The sequence below is a fragment of the Daktulosphaira vitifoliae genome, unplaced genomic scaffold (assembly GCF_025091365.1).
Source record: "Daktulosphaira vitifoliae isolate Bord-2020 unplaced genomic scaffold, ASM2509136v1 Scaffold_2, whole genome shotgun sequence".
In the NCBI taxonomy this organism is placed as follows: Eukaryota; Metazoa; Arthropoda; class Insecta; order Hemiptera; family Phylloxeridae; genus Daktulosphaira; species Daktulosphaira vitifoliae.
This window is the reverse complement of record NW_026099573.1, coordinates 6,945,495-6,971,765: the sequence shown is the minus strand read 5'-3', so window position 1 is coordinate 6,971,765 and position 26,271 is coordinate 6,945,495. Positions and strand designations below refer to the sequence as shown.

At 25.5% G+C, this 26,271-nt stretch overlaps 1 protein-coding gene across 3 annotated transcripts in view; it reads right to left on the bottom strand.

Moving 5' to 3' along the window:
• Positions 1–26,271, bottom strand: part of LOC126898606 (protein muscleblind) — a 114,807-nt gene that overhangs the window by 49,038 nt on the left and 39,498 nt on the right. For all 3 annotated transcript variants that reach the window (XM_050672843.1, XM_050672841.1, XM_050672842.1), the window contains one exon: positions 14,062–14,568. In XM_050672843.1, the coding sequence (XP_050528800.1) occupies positions 14,062–14,247 (186 nt within the window). In that variant the 5' untranslated portion in view covers positions 14,248–14,568. The remainder of the gene's footprint in view (positions 1–14,061; positions 14,569–26,271) is intronic.

Below are 26,271 nucleotides of genomic sequence, written 5' to 3'. Positions count from 1 at the left end.
ACAGAAATCGTTTTTCCATCACTAAAAATCTGTCCCTGTGTGTTATTAAGTAAATTTAGAATTGTTAAGAGTGTATTATTCATCTATTCCTAATAAAGTAGAACGATAAAAAGAAAGGCAAACAAATTAAAAATCAAATATTTAAATTTAATTTGGATTTTACAGCTATAAAATTTTCCCCCTCATTCTATTTTTCTCATCTTAACATTGTTCGATAACATTTCGGATTACAAGATGTTCTTACAAATAGATATATGCTCCTTTATGCAATAATAATACTGTACCAATATTATAGAAAGTAATCTTGTTCTTCCGCATGAAGAATGTTTTCATATCCTGGAATCTATTACGGAAAACCTTATTTATAAGTTAAACATAAGAATAATCTTTTATAAAGTATCGATATTTTTATAAAAAATTGTTTTTATTATTTCATTGTAAGGTTTTAATAAATTTATTATCATAAAATCGTGAAATTTTAGTTAAAAAAAAAGCACCACTTAGTAAGTTTTTTTTTTATCTAACCAGACACATTTTGGCGTTCTGTTTTTTTACTTTAACACACACATGACCATACTCCAAAAAATCGAACCTTTAAAATAATTTTTGAGCATAACTTTGAATAAAATAAATATTTTTATAATAATAAAAAAAATAATAATAAACTCCAATAACATCTAGTTGTCTTTGTATGCGACGGTAAAACCATAAAAATTATTTCATCGAGTTTAATATTTGGACAATACATATTATCTTAAAACACAGTTTTATTCTTCATTTTAACAGTCTTCTACCAGCTTCAAAAAATAACATTTTTATACTGTATACTAAATATAAATTCAAATAACACCTATGAAATTTTAAACGTTTTATTTTTAATTTACACTTAGCTCAGAATGTAATAAACTTTTCTTGTGCTCCCATCTAAAAATGCAATTCACAACACTAAAATATATACATATACAGAGTAATTAAATAAGTATATGTAACTTATTTATTTAGAAATTAATGATTATTTAAAATATTCATAAAGAAAAATTTTGTAAAATTAAAAAAATTCTACAATATTATATAAAAACAATATTTTTAATTCCATATAATTATATAATATTTTAAATCATACAATATTTCTCTTAACAGAAATTTAAAATGTTCAATTGTTTCCAAGAAAATAAGGTTTTATCCTTAATGATTAATACTTTATAAAATAAATATTCAAAATTTTTTAATGATTTCGTTATTGAATATAATATTACATTTCATAGTCAATATTTGAGTATTTAAAAAGAAAAATTTAACTGGTTTTAAATAATTACGAACATACCAATTGTTTTTAGAAAATGTGAAACAAATTATTAATTTCTTTGGTAAATTAATTCACATGACGATCTAAACCAGAGATCAAANCAAATTATTAATTTCTTTGATAAATTAATTCACATGACGATCTAAACCAGAGATCAAATGTTTAGAAATTATACTAGACTTAAAGTTTTTCTGTACAGAGTAATCAAAATATGGTAAGACACTCATTTTCTCAGAAACTATCGAGAATTTTTAATTTTAGAAAAGAGAAAAAATATCAGGTAAAAAAAAATCTAAAATAATAAGTAGTTATTTTTTTATTCGCCCCTTCAGGCATAAAAATTCTTACTTATAATTTTCTTAAATAGGAACCCCTATTTTTAACTTAATAATATGATGAAATAAAAATTACAAACAACTTTGTCCTTACAATTTTTCTTATGCGGTCAATTGTTTGTGTTTAACAGTTTGATAAAAAATTTGGACGTCAAGTAAAAATTCATCATTGATTTGAGTTTTATGAACCTAATATATTTTCTCTTTTCAAAAGTTAAAAATTCTCAATAGTTTCTGAAAAAATGAGTGTCTTACCAAATTTTGATCATTCTGTATGTTAAACCTTTTTAAATTTTATAATTTATAAAAGTAATGCTTAATAAAGAATTTGAGCAGTTTTGTATTTCCTTTGTAATTCAATAGTATACATTTTTGAAATAAAATTTGAATCGTTTTTCAATTTTTTTTTTTTAGTATAAATAATTAGCATCATTATAAATGCAAGGGGTACATGCGCTAAGCTTAAATTCTAACAAAATGTACAATACAATCAATAAGTGGGATGTGCACTTGATTTATTATACAGTTTACGCGCATTGTGATATAAGTAGATAAATTTGATTGTGCACTGCGACACAAACATATTGATTTTGTACACGAAGATATACGAATTTTGACCTTTTGGTTATCACTATGGTAATTGTACCAATATGCTGAACACATAGTGTTCTATATTTGTAGAATTTAATTACTTACTTCACCGAATATTCAACTTTTGTAATAGCTCATTGCTTCCCTAAGACAATTTTTCAGATTACAGATTAAGTTTTTTTTATTTTAAGATATAAACCATAATCAAAACATATCGCACTGAGAGTTACTTAAGTGTAGTAACTCAAATTTGTAAATTTTGAATTTCTTATTTAAAGTTAAAATTATATTAAAAATAATAATTTTAAATAATATTTGCCATGAGTGATATATTTTTATTGTTTTCTTATGGTAAAAATGCATAATTCTTTTACAATGTACTAGTGTTTATGTTGTATCTACAAAATTGAATGCATAATACAAAATAAAATTGTTTATTAAAAACAGAAAATTATAACTTTATTCCATTCATTAGAACAATATTTTTTGTAGTTATAATACTACATTCTACTTGTCACACATTGATTGATTTTTTAATTATAAAATGAATTGGATTATTTTGATTTGATCTTTTTAAATTTCATAAAGAAAATACTAATTTTCCAAAATTTAGAGGTCTTAGGAATATTTTTTTAATATATATTTTAATAATACTACTAATATTAATTGCAAAATTTATATTTATATATATATATACATATGTATGTGTATAATATAATAATAATTTATATAATAATAAGAAAATTATATATTCTTCGATCAACAATATAGAAAGTTTTTCTTCAGTGTCATATTTTAATAATATAAGAATAGATGACACAATATATTAGATGAAAAACATATGAATTACGGCAGAAAACATTAAAATAAAACAGTAAAAATTAGGCGCAAGACCAAAGGGGAAAATAGGGTGGGCCAGGCCTAACCTCATCATAATTATTTCACTAAATATTTAAAAAAGGCGTGTGCACATAAAAACGAATGTAGCATGATGATTACATTTAAGTTTCAATATTTTGCAGTAGGATTTAGATATTAATTGTTTTTCTTAATAAGTCTTTAATAATAAATTACCCCATACTATAAATAAATTTATTTCGGAGAATAAAAATATATGTTTCTACTAATATTGTTTTATTTCAATTATAAATTTATCATCTTATCCTATCTATAAAACATTAAGTCATAATATAAGCCCAAAAAAATGCCTATAATAACGTAACGAATAATATTTTTCTTGACGATTTAGTATAGTTAATTTAAAAAAATGTTTTAACAATAATATTTAAAAAACACTGGGCTTAATATTTTTATAAAATGTTTGTGGTTTAATCATGATCAATACATTAAGGAAGATTAATATATTATGGGCTAGTAGCCAAACCAACGATTCGTGAGCAGTATTTTTGATGATGTTACAAAATTCTGGAAACTGATCAAAAAACACTAGTGTCGAAGTATTGACAATAAGTAACTGTAATCTTCAAATTTAAACTCAATTTTAGATAGTAGTGACTCACTACTGTTCATTATAAGTTTCATTACTTCAATTCAGTTTTTTTCATGTGTGATAGTTATATACAAAATATATATTGTATGTTTAATGGAATCGTTTCTTTAATCATATTCTATAAAATTAAATCTTCTGCAAAAAAACAGTGCTCACTCCAAATCAAAGTTGATAGAATAATCGTAATTGATAGAAATAAGGGTATAATATACATACATTACAAATAGTTCTACTAGACAAATATAATGAGTTAACATAATTTGCTAAACAAAATGATAATAATTGTCTATATCAAGATAATTGTATTCACTTTTTTAAGAAATTACTAACAAATATAGTCTACACCTTGTAATTATTACAAAACGTAGGCCAACAAAAAAAAAAAAAAAGCCATTTTACTGCAATGTAAATAACAATTTCTTTCATATATAGAATGATAATAAAAGTATTATAACATATGCATAATACATTTATTTAGTGTACATATTCAAATAATAAAAATTGATATCTTTTGGCTAATTTTATTTAAAACTATATTATAAATAATTATTCAAAACTAAAAAATATTAAAAATATTTAACTCAAAAAACTACAAAAAATGGATGATACGTATTTCGGGAAAAATGTTACCATCATCAACGGTAAATACATACAGACACCCCGACTAGAAAAAACTCATTTTTTACCTTTAAATGTTTCAATTTTCTACAAAAAAATTCTGTTGAAAGTAAGTTAAACTTTAACACAGTAAGTTTTATGTATGGATCAAAATGTTTTTCAGTTTTTTATAATATCCGAGCATTTCAAATGGACTAGCTAGAATGTTTCAGAATTGTGGTATTACTTTAGTATAATTTAAAGTACTAATTTAAGAGATTTATTAGATAACACTATAGATAAAATAGAAGAAGGGGGTAAATCGGGCATTTATAAAATACAACGTGAAAATTGTAATAATTGTTACATAGGACAAACAAAAATAAATATAGGGTTGAATAACTCATTATTAAACAAATGCAAACTGACAAAATGTGATAATATTACTTAGTGATAACGTCACTTCAAGGGGATATAAGGGATTTTTTTTCAGCCAGGGTATCGGTATGTGTTTAGGGTATGCAATTAGTTACTATATTTTTTCGTATCAAAGTACTTTTTATGTATTTAATAATGATGCCATTCGAATAAATTATACAATTATATTCTTCAAATTGTTCTAGTAAAAGATACCGTAAATAAATATACAATTAAAAATTGTAATGTTTCAGAATGTAAATACATATATTGGTTGAAATTTTTCCATGGTATTTTATTAAAAGAATTTTGTAACAAAGATGAATTAAAACAATTATGTTTAATAATATCATACTTCAAACTACTTTGAAAGGCGATACCAAAATGTTTCAGTAATGTGATCCGATAATGGATTAACTCAAAGTTACCTGAGATTGTAGTTATTATACTTTTACTTGACCCAATCATCAAACAACACACAAATTAAATTTAATATAAAATACTGTTTAACAACTTAACAACACTATCTTAGCTAAAAAGTATTTTTTACGAATTTATATAAACTACTAGAACAATTCATAAGAGTTTACTAGCATTTATTTAAATTATTTTTTATTTGTAAATGAATATTAATAAATCTGTATTATTATATTTATGGAATAAGTATTTATTCCACAATAACTACATAGTCTTCGAAGTTTTAATTCCTATTTTAAATTTAACTAAAAGGAAGGTTATAATGAGATTTAACATAAAACTTCAATATTGTTTTATCAAATCACTTTCTTTTAAATTTTATTAAATTTAATGAATAATGATTACAAATTAAAAATGTATTATCTTGAATATTTAAGTTTTACTAATGAAAAATGTTTTTAAAATTTTAATTGGTAAAAAAATTATTCATTCATAATAAGATATACATATATCATAAAGTTGACAGTTCTTTAAAATATTTAAAGAGTTTAGAATGAAAAATTGCCTGTAAAACTAAAATTTTATTTTATCTTTATTAATTTAAGGATATAATTAAAATAATTAAATATGGAAATTTCAATGATTACATGATTTAATATGGTCATTATAACTAACAAACAATAGTAAGTATATACCACGATTATTCCACATTTGAATACAATATATTACTATTAAAATAAGAACAAGTACCAAAAATATGGATTAGGAATAATCATAACAGATATGTAAGGAGCTCTAAACTTTAAACCAAACATCTTTTTTATTTATAAAAATAAACACAAATTTTTAGCATCCTGTATGTTATTTTTTTTACTTCAGTTGGTAAAACTTTAAGTGTAAGTGGGGTTTTCAAAAGGATAAGATGATATTTTTTCATTTTAAACTTTCTAGTTTGTTTTATCATTAATGTCAAAATAAATTATGAAAACTGATTTTTACTTTAAGTAAAAGTTCAATTTTTAACCTTAAAATTATTATTTTACATTTATTCAACTTGACTCATTTTTAATATATTTGATGTACATCAGGCGTTATGAAAATATTCATGAACGAATTTATAGTAACGTTTTTTAAAATACTCATTTAATTGTTTATGCCATTTTAATATATCACGAAACACTGAACACAAATATAAAAATACTTTCTCATATTTACAAAATAAATATTAAGCTCCGGCTAAAATAATTTTAACCCATATTTTATAAAAGTTAAAAATCCAAGAAATTTGTTAAAATATACAGGTTGATAAACAACCTGTATATTTTAATTTATTAAATTAATCGCAAATTAAGTAAAATATTGAAAATTTGTTTTTTTTTTACTTACATCCAATGTGATGTATACATCATTTTCTATTTTATAAGCTAGTTAAATATGTACGTTACCATTAAATAAAATAACAGCCCTATATGACATAAACATAAAAAGTATTGCATAACAGATAAATTAAAAAAATAAAATTATTATATTAAGAGAAATTGAGTGGGATTAAAAGAATTATGTTACATAATATAAATTAATTGATATAGCAAAAAATCATTGTCTTAAATATTAGGCGTTTTTAGCTCTACATATGTTTAAATAAATTAACTAAATAAAAAAGTAAAATTATTATTTAAGCGTGGTATAAAAAACATATATTTAAAACAATGTTATATTATTTTATTACGTGTTTAAAACCTCTTTTTTATATTATATATTATAAATATGTTATCAATTTTAGTTAACCCACCGAGTTATCAAAAACATCTTTAGCAAACGTCGACATTTGATTTAAAAGATAAATTTTGTACAATTGATCCCTTCACTTGTTATAATACAGTAATTTCATAGCAAACAAACTGCAGTTATCTTGTGCGACACCTTCGTTTAGTTGCATACACAAAGATGTTTTCGCTGGGGAGTAAGTAACACTTAAGTTATACATACAAACATATTACCAACGAAGCCTACAGCAACCTCGACGTATCATGTAATAAATTACGGAAACCATTTCAGGAAAGGACGATAAAGGAGGAAGGTTAAAGATAGTGAATAAAATATTTATTTTACTTTCAATTAAAATACGTTGTGACACGTTCATTCTTAACGCTCTAAAATTTATATCTTCTCACTTAAGTGTAAAGAAATAATACTTCTGTAATAAATAGATATCATAAAAATTATTCGAAAAATCATAATGAACATAGCACAATTAACAGTGTCCAAAAGTGTTACCAAATGGTGAAATGTCAACTTTATAGCAAAAATGTAATATTATTATACAACAAAAAGTTTTATATAGTTTATATGTTTATTATATCATGATTTTTATAAGTCGCTTTATCCGTTTTAACACGCTAACTTTGTTATCTAATAAAACTACTGCTGCAGCATTAGATATTTACTGATTTTATTTTTATAATTACATTAATAAAATTATAAAAGATTTCAACATATAAGTTATTTTGTGTTCAATAAGACATTTTAATCGAGCGCTTAGAAAAACCAAACAAAGATCTATTTAGCATAGTTCTGAAAGACTATTTAAAGACATTTGGATATTTTATTTAGTTAGTATATATTTTCAATTCTAGATGTATAAAAATTATAATGTAAATAATTATATTAAATCCCATGTGAACATTAAATTAAAAATTCTCTTTTAAAAATCATCGAGTGAATTAGGGGTGTATTATTGCAACACATTATAGTAAGTTTTACGCATAAACCAAACACTAAATTCTACCACTCAAAAAATGTGTAAGTCCTAAATATTGAAAAAAAAACTGAAATCTCAGTATATTTGTATGAAATTTATCATTTTTATTTTATGCTTTTCAATTTATTTGTATGACACATGTAAAATAATCAAAAATAATCAAAAATAAACGCAAATTATGTTTTTATATATTCATATACAGTATGATTTAAGTATACTGTCCCCAGTTCCTTACTAAATAATGATTTTTTAAAAAAATGTATAAGTAAAAATATAATTTAATTTTATAAACCATTGTAAATGTAAAACAAATTGTAAGAAAAATTTTCATAAATTATATTTGATCCTAAGGGTAGAGTTTAGGGGTAACTTTCGAAAGTTAAATGGAAAACTGTTAATATTTTTTTAATATTAAATGGAGAATGGTCTAAATAAAATGTTGACTGGTCGATATTGAGTTTTGCATTATTTTCTTTAAAATATTAGTATTTAAAAATTTATTAAAAATGAGGAGCAGAATTGTGTTAAGCGACGTTCAATTTTTATCATAACACTTAGATAAAAAATCTTCTATGTTAACCACACTGTATATAGTTAATTATTATTTCACCAATAAAAAAGTATTGAGAAAAACACTATACGAATAGTGCTAATAATTTATATGTAAATAATATTGATCAACTATGCCTTGACAGATAAGTTAAATTTTATCTCATAGTTTACCCAATCCAATTTGGGGGTCGACTTCGTACCTCCACGTGAAGGGCCCAAGAGTTACCGACTCGGCAATCGTAAGTCACAATCTTATAGTTTACCTTGTACCAGTAAACTAATGTTTTTATTTAATCAAAAGTCAAAAACCATGTATTTTTTATATATAAAAAATTTGGATGATTGTAGTGATATTTATCAACGAGATCCAAACGTAAAGCTTATGAGTCGATTCCATAAGAGATGGCTAAGGGATTTCAACAACGTATTCGCACATTATGGCAAAGGGTAAAACTCTCTATTAAACCTTTGACCTTTTAAATCGCTTATGGCATATTAGTGTACAGGCATGGTCTTTTAAAATGTCACGTTCAAAATTATTGCATCAACCTGTCTCCAAAGAGTTTTTATGAATACCTAATATATGTGATGGGTTATTCCTCTCTCATTTTTCAAAATAACATTATATATTTTTTCCTGGTCCATGAGTGTGTACGAGTACAAATTCAGATATATGAAATTCATTAGGTTATAAATATTATTGAATTTATAAATAAATTACCAACACGTGCCAAAATAGAAATCAGGAATGTTTTTATTGTTGGGGAGAGAATATGTCGCATCCATGTGACATTCGATTGTCAATTTATCATTATTGATGAATCACCAAACTTAAAGGGGACACTACGACGCTAATTGAATTTCTACCAGTAATTATTATTAATTTGACAGATACCAACACAAAATTAAAAATACATAAAATCAGCAGACATAACATTGGGTAAAACTCTGGGACAATATTTAAAAAAATGATTTTACTATACAATTGAATTATTTTAAATTATATTTAAAGTTAAATTTACAATTATAATGAAAATTAAATAACTGCAGGATTTTAAAAAATCTGTCGATTTTATAATTTCTTATAGAAGGATTTTGTTTAATCTGATTGTGATTATAAGTTTCATGTATACACGTAAGAAGTAAAAAGTGTGATTTAGATTATTGATGAAGTTGATACCACTATAAGTCATTAAACCATCCGCATAAGTTTAATACGCTTTTTAATTAAACTTAAAAAACAAGCGCTTGATTAAATTTTTTTTTTTGAAAATATTACAGTAAAAATTTACTGTTTATAAGTGTTTGTATAATATCAACAATTCTTTTTTGAACATTGGAGAATACTCATGGGATGAAATACAGCAGTGACGTAGAAATTATATAATAAAACAACAATACTATATTAACAAGGCGGTGAAGGCAGCTTGTTTAAGAACAATAATAAAACCACATTTTGAATTTACATTTGTTTTATACAAAAGTTGTACTAAAATGTTGTTAGGAAATGTGTTCTTGAGGTTGATTTTCCAACTAATTCTTTAGAATACAATATTCGACAATTTTCTAGAAACTTATATTAATAGTTGTAAGAAAAATAAATAAAATAAGAATTATTATTTTCAAACCCATATCCAATAACCCATTTTTTTTATGAGTTAAGTTAATTCGGTTTAAGATTTTGTGCGTGATTGCACGTAGTTTTATATTGGTTCCACCAATTCAACTGAATAGTACAAAATAAAGCACTTGTATTCATAAAATACATATTTAAATTGACGTTTGCTTGATTTGATTATTATTTTACTAAATGGGTTAACTATTGAGCCAAAATATACAATTTATTTCAAGTACGACACTAAGAAAATTGAAAAGTTTTCTGAGAATAAAATACTTTACATTTAGTACATCTATTTAAACATGAAGTTTTCTTCGTTTCGTTTTAATGTTTATACAGCGATTTAAATTAATTGACAGCTTTTGTGAACAATCATTTTTATCAGATGTACAACAATATAAAACTATGTTTATATGTTTTTATTAGTACAATGAATTTTGTTTAATACCAAATTAATTTTTTGTTGGGCATTTTTTGGTCCATTTTTTACCTGAAATGTTGATTTTGTGAGGTCTTAGACATTTTGTATTTCTTTAGATATAACATTGATAATGATAAAAAGACTAATTGAATATGATTTATGCTTATAAAATTGAACTAAAAAGAATTTATTTATTTATGTTAATGGATTTAGGTCTAATTGGATTAAAATTGATAGAACTAGAATATAGCCTTTTATTATAAAAACAATTTTTTAGCTTCGATGCGAAGCTGAGAAGGTATTGGTTTTACTAAGATGTGTTTTTTTTTTTTTGTGTCTGTTACCACTTTTTCTCAGCTCTCACCGAACCAATTCGTCAAAAGATCACAAATCGTATCTAGTCGAAGACATTACCCTTAAAAATTGAAAAAAATTCCCTCGTTACCCGTAAAAGGGGGAAACCTCCAAAAAAATTACAAATTTAAAAATCGCTAATTTTCGAAATTTTTTCACTTTTTTTTACTTAAAAGTGCCATAACTTTTTCAAAAATAAACATATCAATATAATTCTTTTTTATATAGATGCATAATATCATTACCTTTCATTTGGTATATTTTTTTCATAAATTTAACCCTTAACCTGCCCACAAGGGGGGATTTAAAATGACAACTTTTTCACAAAAAATTAATTTTTTTAACTTAAATTTTGAAAATGTTCCGGAAGGTCTGACACTTTTATATATATCTTAAATTAAAGCTAATGTAATATACTTTATAATGGTAAAAAAAAATTTCGGACTTTATTTTATCTTCATGGTGAAAACAGACATTAAACTTAATAAAAAAAATACGATTTTTGTAAAAAAATTCTTTTTTATATTTTTAACTTTATAATGCTATAACGTCTCGAAAGATGTATGGATCAATATAATTCTTTTTTTTGTAGATGCATGATGTCTTTACCTATCATTTGGTATATTTTTTTTATAAATCTGACTTTTTACCTGCCTACAGGGGGGGATTCAAAATGACAACTTTTTCACAAAAAATTGACTTTTTCAACTTAAATTTTGAAAGTGTTCCGGAAAGTCTGACACTTTTATATATATCTTAAATTAAAGCTAATGTAATATACTTTATCATGGAAAAAAAAAATTTCGGACTTTATTTTATCTTCAAGGTGAAAATGGCTACCAAATGCTATTATTGTGTGAAAATTCTCAATTTTATTTTTTACATTTTTAACATTATAATGCTATAACTTATTGAAAAGTGTATTGATCAATATAATTTTTTTATGGGAAATACTATTTTCTAATAATCTCTTTTTTATTCTACATACTTTGTCTTAATCAGGATATTAATAAGGAACTAGCAGTTTATGAAGCTTTTGGAATAATCCACCAATTTTTTAAAATTAAACACTATCTAAAGATTTGCATCGAAGCGTTTTTTTTTTATAGTGATTTTAATCACTGTCAGATATCATTATACTTGATCCAACTATGCCACGTAACCACTGTGCCGCGACCCCCCTGTGCTGGGTTTTTTTTTTTTGGAATTGTATAATCTGTAACAAATTTAATTACAATAAGCAAATATATAAAATCATATATAGAGACAGCAGGATTGATAAAAAGAGGCCAACCGGTGCTGGTACTTCATGAAGTGTGAAATAGTGGATTAGTCAACCAATAGCTCGCGACACCACGTTCTCTTTATGCGCCTTTTGGAGTCACCAAGGATAGAGTGGACAGATAGATCAGAAATCAGGGAGTTTTGATGGTGTAATGTTTTGGAGTGTAACGCTTGTAGAATGTTTTAGCTGTTTTTTGGACTGTTGGGACGGTGAGATCATTATGAAGGGTATCATTGGAGACGTAAAAAGGAGCTTTAGTTATTTGGCGGAGGCATTTGTTTTGGGAGGTTTGTACTTTATTGATGTTGCATGATTTGGTGCCATAAATCTGCCTAAAGATTGATGCCATACATCAAAATTGGTTTGAGGAGTAATTTGTATATAAGAAGTTTATTTTTGAGATTGAGGTGTTGTGATGTGAGAATGAAACACAATTGATGGGAGCGGTTGCTTAAGACGAGACGTTTGGAATGGATATGAGCTGCTCAAGTAAGGCGACGGTCTAGGTGCAGAAATTTTGGGTGGTTGGTAGGGGTATGTTATTGAGGTAAATATGTGGGTAGACTGTTTGTTTTAAAGTAAATGTGCAGTGAATGGAAAATCAATATTTATTTGAAATAATTAGAAAAGAAATTAGGTTGATAAGTTATTTATAATAAAAGATCTATATATTTTTCATTATTCTATTCCGTGTGTCAAAAAACAATTATAATTATTTTCAGATCTAATACAATTTTTTCAAGTAAACAATATTAAATAAGTGTATGAAAATTTCATTATTATTCAATATCAATAACCAATCTAATAAGTAGAAATTCAGTTAAGGGAAGATCAATGCTTGAAACCGATAACTTAAGGGTGTGTCTGACAGCGTTACCTAGTGGATTGCCAATAAACAACAACACCATCCACAAATTATTATTATTATTTTATAAACTCTACGTGGAATAGTAAAAGCAATAAAAATCTCATTACAAACACCCTCGCCCTAAATTAACACTATTCGCAGGGCAGTAAACAATTTTATAGACAACAAATTACTAATTTAACCCCAAATAAATACCCATTCGCGTGTTATTACTAACTTTATTACGTGCACAAAAAAGAGCTCAGTGTTCCTTAAAAACATTTTTAATGTACACAAAATATATACTTTTTTAAAATTAATTACTAAAAAATAAAAGGGTTGTTTTTTCAACATTTTCTTTTGAAAATTGCTATTTATTTTACCTCGGCGCAAGGCCATTATTAACGTTTTTAAGGTCTGGAGTTTTTTTATACTTATAACGGCGGCAGTGGTCGACGTAATCCGCGTATTAACGGTCCAAATAAAAAAGTATTCAGACGGAACCCGCATACAAAAATTTAACGACACGAATATTATATACCAGAGACATTATGGATATCTTGAACGCTCCTTGGCGTTAATTAAGTGCGTTCTTGTAATGACTGAAGCCTCAGCGTCTCGTTGTTTTTGAATAGGGATTCTCTTTACATGTTAATGTAATGTGTTTTTTTTTGTGATAGAATAAAAAATAAGAAAACTTATGTGTAAGCCACATAAGCGTCATTTTTGAGGAGATTATTCTTAAGAGCAGTTTATCATACTACATTTTTTACAATGAGATTTTTTATAATGCGGACAAACCACAAGAAATCAATAATAAAATGTAACGACTTTTCGTCGTTTTCAAGGCTATGTACAACGTTTTTTTTTTTTTGGATAAGTGGTTGATGACATATTATCGATTGACACCAGTGAAAAAGATATTAAATAATATGATAGAAAAAGTACAAATAGCAAAAAAAAAAAAAGCGATAGAGGAGGATTTTACAGGTACATAAGTATTTCAGGGGTGCACTGCGATTTCTATGGAATGGTTTTCCAAGCACTTACCTTTATGCTATCGTAGCAGGCGGTCACTCGACCATTTTGCACTTCTACGTTGGCTGCCGGATGGGCGAACTTACAGTCTGTGTCCGGCCTGGAGCATTTGTTTCGCTGGTACTCTCTGCACACTTCCAACTGCAGCCATCTTGAATCTTTGCCATTAAGAAGATTGTTCATGTTGACCACTGCCATTGTATGTTAATATTTGCGAGTGTATAAATCGGACAGAGTTGCAGCAACAGCAATGGTAGCAGCAGAAAGCGGAGAGATGGGTACGGCCGAGTGCGAACGAATGCTTGTAGAGATGTCCGCGGAACACGTAGTTGTGTGTAATTAACGTGCAGAAGCGTTCAACTATTACAGCTATGACTGATGCGGTAACTGAACGACCCAGTGGCGGACGATGATATCATTTAACCTTTTGGCTTTTGTATGTGGTCGACGACGATGCGGGTCTTACACGCGCGTTTAAGCTCTATTTAGGAAGCAACAACAAGCCGTTGGCCAGTAGTTCTGCAAAATAAAAAAAAACAAAACAAGAGGAATATTAAAAAAAAGATACAAAACGGACAAAAGCACGCATTTAACGCATCAAAAGTCAGTTGTTTAGAATCATCGTGAAGTTTTATTTTATTGTCCCACAGAAGGGTTGATAATTGTTTACCAAAAAGGTGATAAGGGGATGCTCCATTATTCTTAACACCATCATTAACTTTTCATTACTAGCTGACTACTTCGGTTTAAGCGGGTGCATATAATGTATGTATGAATATTTAATGGCCACTGGTATGAGGATGTGTCATCGTTTGTCGTGTGCGAGTCGTAGCGGAAGGAACGTGTTCAGGAATAATCATAAACATTATATTGTTATACGAACAGCAGCTTTTATAATAGTTCCCGAGTTGGGTTTAAGGACAGTTATTTGTAAATTCATGTGCGAAACACGAGGATGACTAGGATGGGACATTAGAGGGAAGTCAGTAAAATAACTTTGTGATAACTCGTTAGTCGCTGCTAAAATTGCAACACCTTATAAATGGCTGTAACCAAGCAACGATCGTGTTAGTCAATGAGCAATTAAACAACATTATGATAGCTTATTTAATTTCCTGCAAATATAATTTTATGTTATTTTTACCTTTAAGCTTATAATATCTATGTATCTCAAAAAATTAACTTTTTAAAACGAGCAAAATATTTCAACAAAATATTAATTTGTACATGAAAATTTTAATAAAATAAAATTATAACTAAACTAAATCAAGTTAGCATTTATCAAATGTATAGATTATATTTAATGTAATCAGTAAAAATAAGTAATACAATGTTTTTCCTGTAAAACTATAATAACTGTAAACTTTACGTAAAGCTTTTAATATTGTTTAAATCGGGTGATATTACTATTACTTTTTTTTATGAATTTAAGCAATAATATTATGCAATAACTTTATGAGGGCATCGTAAAAATAGAATGAAAACCAAAACGGTTTATTGTTGGTTAAAAATGAAAATGATAATAATACACATAAAAATAAATGACGAGGCGCCACCAAGATGTTTAATTTTGTCCAGAAAACCTTTAGTTTTAATGCAGCTGAGTGGCAACACCAACCAGTTAATTGTATAAAATACACTATATAATGTCTCCAGACCTCACATTGAGTTTAACGACGCTATTGAGTTTAATAAACACAATAAAAACATCCATGTAAATTGTCTGCTTTTAATTATTTGGCCAAACAGACGGCTTGGGAACAGAGCGTTTGGTTATATAGCTACATGAAAAGCAAAAGGTTCTAAGGGAATTTATTTTTCAAAAATAACTTGGATATTATTTAAAATTATTAATAAATAATATAAATTAAACTAGTTAAAGATAAATGAATTCGAGATTAATGACTTTAATTATCTTTTAAATAAAATTTTTTATTTAAAAAGTTATTAAAAAACCATAAGATACTTTATTTTTAAAAGTTAACAGTTGTCTGATAAAAATATAAAATATTGGGAACTAAAAGGTTTTTTTTATAGAACTTATTGTTTTGTAGACAAAATTTTTATCTCTTCTATTTTTATAAAATTATTTTTGTTCTGATGACTATAATGTTTAAATTTTATATACAATATACATGGTGCTTTATTTATCACAAATCGCATAATTAATCGAAATATAAAAATAAAATTGAGAATTTCTATAGAGGTTTCTTTTAGGTACATGTTTTTTTCAATTTATCAATCACCAAATATTAATCTAGGAATTAAAATCTAAATAACCTCTGAAATATAGATCCAAAAGTTGTTATCTTCATTTTCAGTTATGCATGTTGGCGTTAGAAAAGAGTAAACTTGAAACCCTTGAAGGTATAAGGATTCTTCTTTTTCTTTTCTAAAGGCTAAGCCTCATCATAGCTTAGCTATATCCTGGAAATTAAGTGCAGTGGTTTCCCGTTGCCTTCTGCACTGAGAACATGGTAATTTTTCGCCACCGTAGAAGCGCACGCATGGTCACCCATCCGTTTACCTACGGCGGTAGGCGTGGCTTAACACTAGAATTTTGTCAACAACTAGTGTGACCACTGCGCCACACCACGCCCCTATAAGGGATTAATATAAAAATAATTTTTGATTAATAAATTAAGAAAAACAAGTACCTAAAAGAAACCAAAAAAAGATCTCAATATTATTTTTTTTCGACTAATTAAGTTATTTATGATAATTATAACCCAACCAAACCTTACACAATTTTGATTTTAAATATTTCAATTGTAGAATGGTACACCTAAAAAACGTTTCCCTGTAAGACCATGAAATGTTGATTAAGAACCTTTTGGTTTTGATGCCTTAATATGTAGAATGGAGAGAGTGGATTTAAGTAAGTAAACTTAATTGGTGTACAATAATTGTAGAAAAGAAAAGAAAAAAATGTAAAAACAACACGACATATAAGTCTTAAATCTCAATATCGAACAAACTTTGCACTGTAGCTGTCTCTTTGTGGCATAAATACTTGTAATCAAAAATACAAGTTCAACCGCACGAAACTTATTTAATATATTATACAACTCTTATATCTAAACAAAACAACAAAAGTTTATCAGAGAAATAAAATGAAATCAGTAGAAGAAACAAAAATGAACCTATATATTTTAATGGGTTTTCTTTTTTGTAAACAGTATCTTATGTACCTATGTATTTTACTTCGTATAAATCCATATTACGTAAATGCCGAAAAAAATCATTGATCAGGAATATCCTTTTAAGGCTCAGAAGGTTAAAATTTTGTTCAATGACTTCGCAAAAGTCTATACATTGAAAAGATTTAAGCATGAAAACATGCTTGCTTTATGCCTTACAATCCATCATAATCAACTGACCAAATTATGATTTTTATATGATATTTTAAGAGATAAAGTTTTTTCTTTTTCAATTTATGCCTAAAAATTTTTTAATTTTAATTCCAGACGTTTTCTTAAAATATGGTATCCTAAAAATAATTAATTTAATGAAATAAATTCAAAATTGTTGTTAAAATAATAAAATTAAGTGTTTTATATACTACACATAATTTTTTAAAACCTAATTTTAATTAATGATCTCATGTGGTACAAAAGTATACATAAAATAAAATAATGCATATTTTATAATGTGTTCAAAAGAGCCTTATGCATACCATTAAAAGTATTTCAATTAAAATTCTTCAAATGAAAAGCAAAATTCTTCTTCTTTGAGAATAACTTTAACATAAATCAACACATCAAAATAAATTCAAACCTCAAAAATTAATTAATTAATCACTATTAGATGTCAATAAAATTTTAAGTTAAATTAGAGATATTTTTTTTTTTGTGACAAAAAAAAAAGTAGTCAATAAAAATATGTTATTTTATTTTACTCTGATTTTACATTGTGTATTATGGTTATTAATCTGTAAAATTTTAATCAATCCTAGAATAATTATTTTCAATATTAATTATAATTAATATTGAGTATAAACTAAAATAAATAAAATACTTAAATTTGAAAACAAAAATTTATTATTTACGATTCTAAAAATCAATAATAAAAGGATCAATACATATTTAAATAATTCGTTAAATTCATTACTGCTATAAAAGATTTCTAATGTATATTTTTGGTAAATATTCGCATTATTTACATTTTCCAATGTATATAAATATTTGTAAAGCTGAGTTGTCACTCATAAAGATTGGTGGAAAAGCATAAAGGTAAGAGGCCAAAAAGGTCCGACTCGCCAGACCCTAACCCAATAAACTATATACATATTTTGTTGTGTAAAAGCTATTATCCTTGCCAAAATTCTGATTTAATAACGTCGGGCTTTAATAATAACATCAGCAGTATAATAGTAAAGTATATTACAGTAAGGATACCTATCTAATTATGTTAAGTCATACAGCTGATTTCTGTAAAAGTTATAGCACTTTTAAATTAAATTTCAAATAATGACTATAAAAATATATAAAATGTTTAATAGACTTTTTTTTTTATGACGTAATATATTACATCTTTTTATAAGTGTTTAAACTTCATTAGCATTTAATAATTAGAAAATTTACAAATTGTATTGTATTACAACACTAAGTTATTCTATGATAACATAATGTTTACAGGAAGCGACGCTTTTTATTGTCTACTGCTCGTTACTTCTCCTAATCGATAGTGCACAGCTCCTTCTGTTCTTTAGAGATTTGCATGGAATTTAATAGATTTTTAATTCAGTTTTTCAGGTAATAAATGCCAGTGTCACAATGAATCTGCGTTGTTCTCAATCTGATGACACTTTAAGCAGATCTTAAGGAATTAATTAATTTAAAGTTTGGTGATTTTTAATTTTAGAATGGTTTACTGACGTGACCTGTATAAGTTTTAAGTGGACGAGTTGATATATTTTTTGAATAACTTATAATATGGAATGAGACATTAAAATTAAATGGAGTGTTTGTATTTATTTGACTGTTTGTAAAGAGTTCTATTAAAAAAAATATTTAAATGATCTGGAATCCTTTTCTCGTAAAATATTTTCAAATACGGCTTCAAAATGGAATATAAAAAAATGAATTACAAGTAAATAACAATATATAAAAAAATTTCAATTAGAAGCTTCTCGCTTAATTTTTAGACATAACTTAACGCAATAGGGAATGTATCGGAATGATTACATTAAAACAGCAAATATTTATAAACACCGACTTTATATAGATGCATTTTCTTCGACAAACGGTTACTTTCACTATCTCAAAATGGAAAGGCGAAATGTCGTAAGGTATAATTATTTACATTTGGTGAAAAATAAGGTAAATAAAACGGATTTTAGGAAACACCGCCCGACGCATATATTGTCGTTAATAATACGCTTAAGTCTCATCTCTCTTGTCCCATGAAATTCGAATTCCGGCACGTGACGTTTATTAAACTACCGAGTGAGAACTTTTTACGCCATTAAGACAACGAACATTCCAAAAGTCCAAAAAAGTCGGACAGCATAAAAAATAACAAATTTGAAATTGGCACAATTACACTTATAGAAATATAACTTAATATCATATGAAGTTAAAAAAAAACATAAGATATTAAAGAATAAAGATGTATATCTTACTATTGGTATAATTATACTAATTAGTTAGTGTTCAACTTAAATTTTAGAAAAATATAAAAAGAATAAAGCAAATAATATACTTTTTTAATATTTTAATTTTTATTATTGTTAGAATACGAGCTATGTTACTTTAATCATTTGAGCTATACAAAAAAATATTGTACTACGTTTAACATTTGAATAATAAATGAATTTTATATACTTTGGTAAATCTTTGTAAGACAATGTTTATTAAACTTATCTCTAAAAGATTTCAATAATTTCGATTAAAGAATAACGTTAAAACTGCTAAGTTATTTAGTCAATATAATAAGTTACCTTCTATTTAAGTTTTGGAAGTTTCAGTTTTTAATTTCACGAAACAAGCAACCAGTACAAAGGTTAAATATTTCTTTGACAAAGACAATTTTAGCGTTAAAACACCACTTTATAAGACAAACTCGTTTTAAACAAAACTATTAAAGTAAGTTCAACATGAATTTTATTAAATAAGGAAGTAATGCTATATTATTTTTCTTTGTTTACTTAAATATTTTTGTAGAAAAATGTTGTAGTTTTTTAAGTGCTTACGAATTTCTGACATAGTCAAAATTGAACTTTGGCTTAAAAATTTTAGTACATCTAATAGATGAATGATAAACGAATATAATCAGATTATAATTTAATATTTATAAATTATTATATGATAAATAAGCCTTTTATTTACTTCTAGAAAACAAAATTTCTTATTGCTTTGACATTTCTATCATATTAAATATCAAATCCAAAATGTCAAATGCAGATTTTGTCAAAATACAAATGTATTGTTTTATATTTATATGTAATGCTATTGAATGAACCCTAAACGATTGGTTCAATGGGTATATTTTTAAACATAATAATATAATGTCAGATTATACTCTTTGTGTATCCATCCAAGCATTGTATATACATTTCACGTGTCCAGCATAGGCTTTATTGCCACTGCATACGGATATATGTGCAGTACATGGTCAAGGGAAGGGCAAAAAACCATTGAGTTCAGCTCATGAGATATTTCCAGCAGCACCTAGATACAGTATTTTTAGAGTACAGAAGTTATACATTATGTATTATATTTTGGCAACCGCTGCGAATTATCTTAGACCATTTAAATCGGACGGCTGGTTACATACAGTTAAGTTTTTCCATAATGTCATACATGCATTTACTCCATCAAAAAGTAAAAAATATAAAAAGCAATGTGTTACATTATAAATGATTAAGATATAATCTCTTTTTTTTAATATTTTGTGTTCAATTCTGCTTAAAGCAAATTTGTTGTAACAGAAACGTACAAATATATTTAATATTAATTATAAATTTAATCGATTGAAAATTCATTAAATGAAATCGATTTATAATTTAAAAAAAATTATTTTTATTTGTACTCAATTAAAATTGAAATATTTTAACTACCGTTAACAGCATTGGTTTTATTGTGTTTATTTTATGTTGATTCGTTCTAGCTTATGGAATTTATACTTAGTGATTTCAGTTCAAAAAAAATTGTCTTACAGTAAAACCATGGAAGATATTTTAATTAAAGAGAAATCATATTAAATGAGAAAAAGTAAAAACTATAAAAGTAGAATTCTTTTGTTACCCCACAAATAACTGTATTCAATGGCACAAACACAATTCTCAGTAATTAATAGGAAAATAAACATATTTCCTTTCTATTCATTTGATATATATTAAGAATTACTTGGTAAAATACCAAGTTATACTTAACTGAACAAGAGATCATGTTATATATACTTATGTAGTAAAAATAAAGCGAGCAAATTAGTTGAAGTTAGATGTGTTCGGTTGTGTCAAGAGGCTGTTGGTCACTAACATGACTAATAACTTTCCGTGACTAAATAGACACAAACTTTCTCATTAGTTCGTTTTGTTTATATTTGCATCCATGAAACAAGAGGTTTATGGTGTATAACAATAAGACTAAAAGCCAAAATCAGGGTACATGTTTACTACACGAATGACAGGCATAATTACATTTACACGTTCAAATTTATACTTATTATCGTGTACGTTTTATTATTTTATTTAAGAATCACATTTCGTATTATAATTAATATTTTTACTTGCTATGATAAATGATATACATGAACTAAGTAAACTTAAATTTATTAAAATTAATTTGGCGAGAAAAATTATTTTACACAGAAAAGGTCATAATTTTTTATTTAAAATTATTACATAAAATTGTGATAACTATAAAAATTAAACTAATGTTTTTTAAATTCTGTTATCTAAGAAATATGAATTTAAAATAAAAATGGAACTAGATATGTTAAAAGCCTTTTTTATCATACTTGTTTACCATAAAAAATAGTGCCAAATAAAATGAATTTAAATATCCAAAATATTTTTAGTCGTATTAAATATTTTATAAGAATAACAAAAATATTAAATTCGCCAAAGATACAGTTCTTCACAAAACATTATAATTTAATAAAAAATAAATAAAGAGAAGGATGTTAAATCAACAAGACTCATCTATAGATGAATCAATCAATTCCAAAATTCAGTTTACCAATGTATAAAATTCAACTTTATATCAGATACAATACTTTTATCCAGAAAAAATAGAAGAAATTTAATAATAAACCACAATTATGCCTAAGGCATAAGTGTAAAAAGTTCTATATAGATATAAACAAAATGCCGGAAGGTTGATTTTTGTGTTTGTCAAATTCTTAAAACATTAGATGGTAGGGAAACTTCAGCATATAAGTGGTCATAGTATTGAACGGATAAACATGTCTAAAGGGAAATAAATGCCGTTGCCTTTTTTAATAGTGTTAAAAATTTGGGTAAAGAACACATATTGATGTTTAGAGTGATTACTACTTGAACATGTTTCTATGTCAAATGTAGTTTGATTATTTTTTATTGATGTCTTAAATAAAAAACATATTAAAACGATACTTTAATTAGAAACCAAAATTTAGTTTATGCGTAAGTTTTGAATGATGTATGATTGAAAAACAATGGTCCAACGAGAGTGCTTTTCTTCTGGACACTACACTTAGTGTAATATAGGTTTATTTAGTAAATTTCCATGGGCATTATTTTATTGTATATTAAATTAAAACAAAACAAATAGAGTTTCTCCTTTTAGTACTTTTTAGTTTGTGTACTTAATTACATTCAATAAAATATTATCTTTATAAACACAGGATTTTTTTAGTACTCATCAGTAAATGATTTACATAATTAGTGGTTAAGTAAATTGATATGTATGTGGTAAATAATTATTTATACATTTACTTGGGTTTATAACTAATATTCCCATGATGAATAGATCTTTTAACCTTTAATCATAAAATCTCAGCGACATTTCAAGCAATACGACAATTCACAAAAGCTTCAACACATTCATCATATTCTTCTGACGAAAAATATGAAACAAATGACGAGTAAAATTAATGTTGATAAAATATCGATGACTATCTAGGGGAAATTGCTGTAAAAATCTTACATCATCAAATGCTTTGAGATTATCCTATGTAATGTTCAACGTTTTATTAAAGAAAATTATGATAATAATAAAATATCAAACTGTGTGTATATTTATTCATAAAATTTTCTGTGATGATAACTAATAAAATATAATAGATACATTTTTTCACAAAGTTTTCAAATTAACGTTTAGACTTGACTTATAAAATATTATTCACTAAACGATAGTTAATATTTAAAATATATCTTATAAGTATGACCTATTTAGGATATGAATCAAAAAAATATAAATGGATTTGTATGAATATAAAATAAAAACAATTATATAAGTGAAGAGACACATCAAAATTATGAGAAATATTTGAAAAATCAAAAGTTATTTGCATGTATTACAGGTTAAATATTCTTGTGACCACTTCATGATGACTTATGGAATGACCCATAAGATAGTACAGACTAACATTGAATTAATATATGTTATCAAAATAAGATTTCATAATATTTTAAAAGTCACACGCATAAAAGACATAAAGGATAATTATAAAAAATATTTTATAAAAGATACATATGTAACTAACCTAAGTCCAAAACAAGGATTCACAAAAAAATTGAGTGATTAGTATTAAAAGAATCACCCTGTATATATAAGAATATTCCAAGATAACTGGTAAATAAAATGAAAAAGTTGAACACTAAATGTCTTTTATAAAAGACAAATAATTGCAGAGAGCTTTTAGCTGGGACAAGCAATGTCGGAAATCGGAATGGATTGTCGTAAAATAATAAATAAATCAAATAAAAGATGATGATAAAGACTTCTATTTCACCATTTTAACCACTTAAAAGCTCGATCACCCACAGGATATGTGAGCCGGTCATCCGGATAGGAGGCGCCCTTGTATTGATTTATACATGGGGTACATACTCGCATACATATTATTTTTAAGGAAACTTGCAAAGCAAACAGCTACTGAACAATGTTTCTTTCTTAACAAAAGTTCCAAAATACTACATCCGAAGTGAATAATTTGGCAACTATGATTTACACAAAGAGTTTCTGGTATAAGATAAAACAATAAAACATTCTGTAAGTTATTTTGAAAATCCTTTAATCTCTATTATGAGCAGGAATAAATGTTTTTGTAATAGTAAATTCCAGTAAACGAAGAATTGCATAAGAAATGATGCTAATGTAAAAATACAGATGATCAATTTTGGGTAAAGACACTTATTTTTTCAAAAACTATTAAAAATTTTTAATTTTTTTAAAGTATAAAAATTAAAGACTCCAAAAACATTATAATATTATGAAATCAAATTATTGTTTTTTCATTCCTTCAGCGATAAAAAAACCTTAATTTTAATTTTTTTTAAATAGAAGTACCTATTTTAATTTGATAATATGATAGACAGAACAAAACCTGTACTGTGGGGTTTGTGGCATAAGTAGAGCAAGTATAGATGATATTTGACAATGATTAACATCACTATCATACAAAACGCTTTAGTTTAAATCTGTTCAATTTCAGAATTTTTATTTTAAATTTTCACTTAATTAAAAATGAATTTTTGTTTCTTTTAATTGCGATTTTTTATTTTGACAGCTTGATTTCTCATAGAAGATCAATCGTCGGGATGAGTGTTTTTAAATATTGGGTAAATATTGAATTAAATTTTATAAACAGTATTTTCTATAAATATGGCAATAGTTATTTTAAATTATTATGTTTACTTGGAAAACCTTATAACAATTTTTTTTTAGTACATTAAATAACAATTATTAATGGACACCACTAAAAAAAGTTGCATTTCAAAAAGTTCTATCCCCCAGAAAAAGGCATTTTAGACTACTTATCACTAACTTACTTAGCCTGCTCTAAATACGCCACTGAATGTTTATTAATAATCTTCTACTCAGCTGATAATAAATTTTAATAATACATTTTTTTGTTTAAAAATTAATATTTTAATCATCTATAAATTCGAAAATACTATATGAGATTTGTGAAGTTGATAAACAATCAGTACCTTACTGATAATGCAATTTTTTTAAATAAATTTTTTTAATAAATACTATTTTAATTAAATTATTTGCTAATTAATGTCTACGTTAGTCTTATAACACAAAATTTTCAATATCTATATCTAAATTTTATAGACGGAACTAAATATTTTAATCAGTTTGGACACTTTGATATATATCTTTTCAGTTTGCGTAGAATTTTTTCATGGGATAGAAGCATTGATAGAGTTAAAGGTGGGCTTTGAGGGTTAAGTCTATCTAAAAATTTATATAAAGTTATTTAAAAATATATTTTTCGAACTGGTAAATTATTATTAACCTTCAAATTTTTATCTTACAACTATGTTAGTTTGAGAAATATATGATAAAAATTTTTACGACCCCACCTAATGAAAGTATAATCATATCTTTGTTAAGGTTGTAAATGTGTAGTGTTTAAAATGCCAAATATTTCAAAATTTACATTGGTCTTGTAGGATATTTTAGACGTTTTAAATTGTTTATTTATGTTTTGAATAGGTTTTTTAACAACTCTGATCGTTGCAACATAAATATGCTTATCGCCATGGATGACTTTGACTTCTATCCCACCTTGATATGTCATAGCATTTATGAAAATACCATTGGGGTAGTTATGATGAAATTATTTGTTATATAATTTAAATTAATTTGTTATATGACTGTGGAGGGAGTTATTTACACATTCATGAAATAATTTTTTATTCAATAAAAATAACATGAGAATTATTTTGATGTAAAATATTTGTTTAATAAATATAACAATAAAATAATAATTAATAATTTGTAGCTAATATTTTTTCAAATTAAAAATATATTTTTAAGTATTAATTTAAAACTAAAAAATATTTAACTCAAGAAGTCTTAAAAAAACTAACATAATTGCGTATCCGTATTTTGTAAACAATATTACCATCATATTTTTATTTTAAACTTATATTTAATTTTAAATAAAATACTACAACACTAATTATAAACTAAGGGCACCATTAGATTATTGGATCCAGGCGTAGTTCTGTCTATGGATGTTTTTAAACTTAATTATTATAAAATTATATTATGATTTCAT